The sequence below is a fragment of the Stegastes partitus genome, unplaced genomic scaffold, assembly GCF_000690725.1.
Source record: "Stegastes partitus isolate 25-593 unplaced genomic scaffold, Stegastes_partitus-1.0.2 Scaffold1061, whole genome shotgun sequence".
Classification (NCBI taxonomy): domain Eukaryota; kingdom Metazoa; phylum Chordata; class Actinopteri; family Pomacentridae; genus Stegastes; species Stegastes partitus.
The window spans coordinates 247,447-254,244 of record NW_007578792.1 but is presented as its reverse complement, the minus strand read 5'-3'; the positions used below and the strand labels follow the sequence as shown (position 1 = coordinate 254,244).

Genomic DNA, 6,798 nt, shown 5'->3' with positions numbered 1-6,798 from the left:
TTCTATGGAGCCCTGGAAGGGACATGGAGAGAAAAAAAAAACAGGGAGAGGAAAAAAGAACAGAGGTATCTTTTGCGAGATCTTGCAAAACTATGGGTAACTCCAGTCTGGCAGGTGGCGGTAATGCACCTGAACATTAGATGCCAACAGCGAAATCAATAGAAGAAGAAGCAAACAATCAGTATATATACTTCTGGGTCTTTAAGGCAGTATGGAGAAACGACAATGGAGGACACCCACCTGTACAAGAGTTTTATTGAGTTTTATTTTGAAATTGACCATGTCCATTCCAGGGTTCTGTAATTTTCACTTTTTTTTTCTAAGCTGTATTTGACACAAGAATGTCCTTTGGGATTAATAAAGTTTTAAAGGTTATGTTCCCTGAGGTCCATTTTTGGCCTACTGCCTTTTTCAGTTTCTCTGCTTTAGTCAGACAATAATAAACCATCATGTCCTCTTCCATTGCTATGCAGGTGACAGAGTTAGATGTTACACTGCAATCCAACAATTCTCCCAGTGTTGCAAATTGTCTTGAATCATTTATGACAGCAAATGCTGGATTGTTCAAAGATGCATTAGAACTATAACAGATCTCTCATACTGATCCGACTACTAGATCTTATTTCAGTATAAAACATCTAGACTTAATAACTTAGTAACAGCCTTTAATCAAATGTTAGGTAAACTGCTTGAAATCCTGTTGGGGTTTATTTGGAGCAGATTGTTTACCTCATCAGCCTCTGCTACTTGAGAGATGACTTCCCCGGTCGATGGATTGATGGTCGGAAAAGTCTTCCCGCTGATGGCATCCTTCCACTGGTTGTTGATGAACAGCTGAAATATTGAACGTACCATTGTAAGTGCTGCATTTCCACCAAATCACACATTAATCTACTGTTCAATAAATGATTTACTACAATTTCAACATCTGAAGTAAAATTTTTAAATTAAAAAAAAAAAATAACAGGAACTCCATAGTTCCTTATCAGGTTCACATGTTACTGAGTTGTGCAAATCGCTCCATGTCAACATTTTTTTTGCAAATGCAAGTTTATCTCTTGCCACATAAGGACGATGATCTGTCTTGGGAGTTTACACTCCTGAGGTTTCTGAAATCCCTTTTATGTGCTAGGGCTTAAGGGATTTATTTTTCTTTTGCATTCTTAGAGAGTTTAACTAGTTCAAGAACAGCGACTTACTTGCACATAATAAAATAATGGCATTATATGTATACATACACATGTATATGCAGTACTGCCATGAACTACAGAGTGACTACAGTTGGCAGGAAGAGATGAATAACAGTGCCTCTTAAATTGCAGCCAACAATACAACAGGCCCGTTCTAATTAAGAGAATATGCTTTTCATAACTCGGGTGAAATGACTCTTTGACCTTCATGTATGCAGGCTGTAAACTAGAGCAAAAATATTCCTTGAGTTTAAAAACAAAACCTCTTCAATCAGAATTGTTTTTCAGTGAATGCCATGGGGTGACTACAAACAATCATGCAGTGCCAATAAAAAGAGTTGGTAACCGGAAACTTCCCCCTTTCATTGCTTCTTAGTTAAACCCACTGTGTATCAGAAAATGGAATACACAGCGGTGGACTACCTGTTACTTCAAATAATGATACACGAGTTCAGTAGCTGGATGCTGTGGATCGGCGTATACGACAACATGTTCCAGTTCCTGACAGTATCCAGCAACTTGGCACAGCCATTGAGGAGGAGTGGAGCAACATTCTACAGGCCACAATCAACAACCTGATCAGCTCTATACAAAGGAGATGTGTTGCACTGTGTGAGGCAAATGGTGGCAACACCAGATACTGACTGGTTTTCTGACCCCCCGCCTTTTATTGTGGCCAGCCTAAGGCGCACCTTGACATGCCACACCTGTGAGGTGGATGGATTACCTCGGCAAAGGGGGAGTGCTCACTAACACAGATTTAGACAAGTTTGTGAACAATATTTGAGAGAAACAGGCCTTTGGTGTACATAGAAAATGTCTGAGATCTTTGAGTTCAGCTCATGAAAAATGGGACCAAAAACAAAAGTGTTGTATTTATATTTTTGTTCAGTGTATAACAGACAGATTCTGGTGTGAATCTACGTGATTGGTTTTTTTGTTGTTGTTGTTTTTTTAATTTTGTCATATACACAGAAACAAAGCCATTAGATCAGATCAGTCTTCACTAACAGGCTACATATTGCAGACTTTAGAGGTTGTTGTAATTAAATAAATGCTGTAACCACTTGTTGACTTATTTCTAAAACCCTTCACAAAGATGTTCAAGTCAAGTCAAGTCAATTATGTAAACATTATTTAGAGTCCATAGAATCATAGCACAAAAACAGCACTGGTGCCAGTCACTCATGACCTTTTCATAGCATCAGACAATGGACTCGTGTCTCTGCGTGTCCTGCTAGATCTCAGCGCTGATAATTTTCACCCTGTACAGGCTCGCTTTCAGCAGTATGAGTAGGAAACACTGGATAAACTCGCACTGCCGGTGTTCTAACGATTTTAGGAGCATGTAAAAAACATCATTCAAACGGATAAGGAGGCAAAATTTTTGCAAATTGCAGAAGGTCAATGACAGCAAAGCTTTAGTGTTTTAATCAGTTTCTGTTTTAGGATTATATGGCTCTACAAAGGCAATGAAATGGCTCTGAAACCACTTGCAGTTCTATAAACTCAATATCTACTTACAAAGCTCCGCTGGGCCTTCCTAGAATGCTGATGCCCTTTTCTGGATTGAAGGGACTGGTTGGTAGGTGGTGCTTTTATAGGTTAGGTGAGCTGTTTAGCATTCAGCAGCTCCATGGTGATGCACCTTTATGAGCAGAACTTTGTACCAGCAGAAACTAATTTTGAATCATTTACATAAGATTTTGCATTGATCGACTTAAAAATTTTAATAAAAATGTTTACTTTATGTAGTACAATTTACATATAGTAAACTGAGCAAACTTGAAACCAAAACAATCTGCAATGAAATTCTTGCATTTTATCCTCACCAAAAAAAAAATAAATAAATAAATCACCTCTACGTTCAGTTTTCACAATACAAATTCAATCTTAAAGTTATGATTCGGATTCTGTCAAACTTGTGCCACACATTCTGGTAATTGAGAAAAAGTAATCATGAGCAGATCTACAGAGCTTAATCAGCACTAAAAGTATATAAACACAGACAATGTGTCTCCTCCTCCCCCACGACTAAAGGATCATTACAGCTTTTCTAGTAAATTATATAAGTTTATAAGCTAATCATTTATTAACCTGCTAACTAAGACAAGAAGCAGAGTAATGTAATTTATGAGGAAAAAAGCAGGAGACCGGTAGCTGGCAGAGTTTTTTATTTAAAATAGATTATTTAAAACTTCATCTGCCTCAAGAAATCATTCTGCTGTGCTTAGACTGAAATGTAAAAGTCAGTATTGTACAGACATTGGTTCTGCTGAGATGTTCAAAGAGTTCAGATGAGAAACGATCAAAGGAAAGTCATCTGACTTTTAACATGACTGTAATCTGATGAGTGTAAAAACAAAAGCCTTGACTTTCCTTCAGCTTCCTGTAAAGGGCTGATAGTACTCAACTCTAAATAAACAACAAAAAAAGTCAAATCCTGGTATTTCCAAGATGAAACCAAATGATGTTTACAAAGTGCACACGCAGAAATTAAGATGTGAGGTGAGAAAGTGAAAATGTATGAGCTAGTATCTGAATGGATCATGTTACTCATCGTTTACCTCATTTTAGACAAGATATGGCATCAAGCTTCAACTTCCTAAACAGAGGCCAAGAAAAGCAATAAATGTCATGGACATATCTGGAAAACAAAACTGGTCTATAGTAACACCAGCATAAAATATTCCATTTGATAATGAGATACTCTGGAGTTTGTCACATTAAGTTACATCCATTACACACAGAGCACACTACAGACTAGTAAAATAAGGAAAATATTCATAAATTAACTTCCAGTACTGCTTAAGTAGCAGTCTGTTGCAGCAGTTCTTGCTCAACGCCGAGCATTTTTTCCCTCTTATCTTGAAACTGAAATAGAGATATAAAATAAAATATGTTAAAGGTAATAATAAATGATGCATGTATAGCAGAACACCCACATACAGTATGTAAAAGTGTTTCTGGCTCAGCCTCAAGACCTTTGCCTTACATTAGTTCTGTTTTCTGCTGTGAAAGAAAACCACCATTACATAACTTGTTTTTGTCATGCTCTCCTGGGACAGCTGATAACAGTCATTGCTGAAAACAGAAAATGTGCTCGTCACCAAACCCACAGTTGATACCAATAAGAATAAAGTGCAGTTTATCAGCAAAGGGAGAGGACAGGCAGGATAAGGATACATAAGAAAAGCAAATTACATGTTAATTATTATTCTGTCAGTACTGATTTATTCATTTCCAAGTTAAACTAAACATTTTATAAATATTTTAAAGCTATTGCAGCTTTGTAGTGTAGCATTTTAGACGTCGTACTTCTTTTCATCAGTTGTTTATTTATAAAATACTGCAGAAATATACTACAATATTAAGACAAAGCTCTGGAGAAAGAGTGAATGAGTTCTACACATGGGATGAGTCCTCCATATCACTGGGTAGTGCTGAATTGTGAATCTGAGGGCAGGCCCTGTAATCACAGAGGGAAAGAAAAAGAATCTCCACAATGCGCTTCAGTTAACTGGGAAGCTTCACACCTGAAGTGATGTCTAGTTGCTGCTCTGGAGCTCCTGACCAACTTCAGCTTCCTCTGCTTTATTTCAAATTCAGTTCCACTTTTTCTACCTACACTTTTGCAATCGTTTTCATATTGCAGACAAGTAATTTGTAATAAACCACTACAATAAAATTAAGAGATCTCTTCCCACTATCTGTTTAAATTCATTTTTAAACTGAGGTCATATGGCACAACAAAACTAATATAATAACAGGTCAGACGGCTTTCCTTAACTGTCACCTCATCAGAACAGCTTCAACAGCTCACCTCACTTCTTAAAATCATCTGTCAAACTTAACTTACTACAAAAACTGTAATGATCCTTCAGCCCTGGACAGAGACCTCCATACTGTGGCTTCACCAGCAGCAACCATACTCAGGAGATTGTGGACTCTTTGACAAGAGGAGGAGACGGATCCTGTGTGTTTATATACCGCAGGTGTTAATCAGCCAGAAAGAATCGAACTCTGTGGATCCGCTCATGATTACTTTTCCTTAATGACCCGGGTGTGTGGCCCAGTGTGACAGAGTCTGAACCCAAACTTCAAGAACCAACTAGAAATTGTGAAATACATGAGCAATACTACTTTGAATCATTGAAACTCAGCTTTTTTGAGACTAAACTTTCTGATAATTAGTGAACCACTGTCGTACCGAAAAGCCAGAGTTAAACCTGAAGTTAACCTGATAATCTCAAACCCTGCTTCTTCTTACAGGCCTGGATGTTGAGGAAATGAGGAAGAAGACTTAAGTTCAGACATAGGAAGACTATAAGTATATGTCCAAAAAAAAAACCCAAAGTAGTCAGTGTTAATAATCAATGCTGCATAGAGTTAATTATTGACAGTACACATAGTTAATGATTAAGGTTACATAACCTGCACAGTCACATTTTGCTATGTCACAGATTTTTCACTAACAGACTGCTGCAGGTATCTTTCTAAAATGCTCTTTTAACTCACTAGTGCTAGCCTCTCAGCAGAGCTCTGCAGCAAACAGCAGCACGTGTTTACATTAGTTGGACTTAGTTGAACCTCGGCCCTTATAAAGGCACGTTTTCCAAGCGCAGGGAAACCGTGAAGCAGCAATTTAACAAATGCAACACACCTGATAGTTGCAGGTTTAAACTCTCACGAACACCCTTTTATAGTAGCTTCGTTGCGGTTTGGTAAAGTAACAGGAGACACTTGTTGACTACGCAGTTGGCCGATGTCCAGTGTCACGGAGGAGCCTTCTGGCTGACCCTACCTTGTTGTAGTGGACCTCGGGCTGAGTGTTGGGCGCTGGTATGGCGGCCGCAGAGTAGTGACAGGCCGAGACTCGACTCAGCAGGGGAGACACCCGAGAAATCACAGTACGGAGCATACTTGTTCCTGCACAGCAAACACGACCGACAACGACTGCGAGTCTCAGGTGAAAGCTGAGCAAGCGCTTAGAGAGCTGCCTGGACCTCCAGCCCCGCCCACTTTATGACGACACACACAGAGCTGTTTCTTCTTCTGCGTCTTCTTCAACTTGTAATGCTTCTTCTTCTTCTGGTGACATTTGCAGCAGATTACAAACAACAAAGGCGTATTACTGCCGCCTGTAGGTCATTTGTAGAACTCCTATAAAAAGCGAAATCCTTATGAAGACGAGGTGTATCAGAAAAGTTTCAGGACCAGTGTCACAAAAGATATATTTCAAATCCAAAGTACAAACTGCTTCGAAGTAGTCCCCCTTCTGTTCTGTTTTCTTCTTTTGTTTTGTCTTTATATCATACTTGTCTGTTGTACTGCTCATACAGCCTTCTACCAATAGTAATACACTGGACTAATATTGATTGAATGCACCCTGACTTGAATGTACAAACTGAATTAAGTTTAATTATATATATATATATATATTACACAAATACATGAAAAAGAGCACACAAAAAAAGAAAACTACTTGCCCTGCCTCATCTCTCGCCTCTTCTCACACACTAGATCTCTCTGTAGATGTGCTGGTTGATCGTTTGAAGGGGAAAACTGGTAGTTTGTAGTTTGGGTGTGAAATATATCTTTTGGGACA

The 6,798-nt window shown here is 38.6% G+C and overlaps 1 protein-coding gene across 1 annotated transcript in view; it reads right to left on the bottom strand.

Moving 5' to 3' along the window:
• The window catches only part of LOC103367553 (aldehyde dehydrogenase, mitochondrial-like), a 15,779-nt gene extending 9,565 nt beyond the window's left edge, over nucleotides 1-6,214 (bottom strand). The window contains exons 1-3 of the mRNA XM_008295630.1: nucleotides 5,995-6,214; nucleotides 687-834; nucleotides 404-465 (exon numbers count right to left, since the gene is read on the bottom strand). Coding sequence (XP_008293852.1) covers nucleotides 404-465; nucleotides 687-834; nucleotides 5,995-6,111 — 327 coding nt within the window. The 5' untranslated portion in view covers nucleotides 6,112-6,214. The remainder of the gene's footprint in view (nucleotides 1-403; nucleotides 466-686; nucleotides 835-5,994) is intronic.
• Nucleotides 6,215-6,798: the final 584 nt, after the last annotated feature.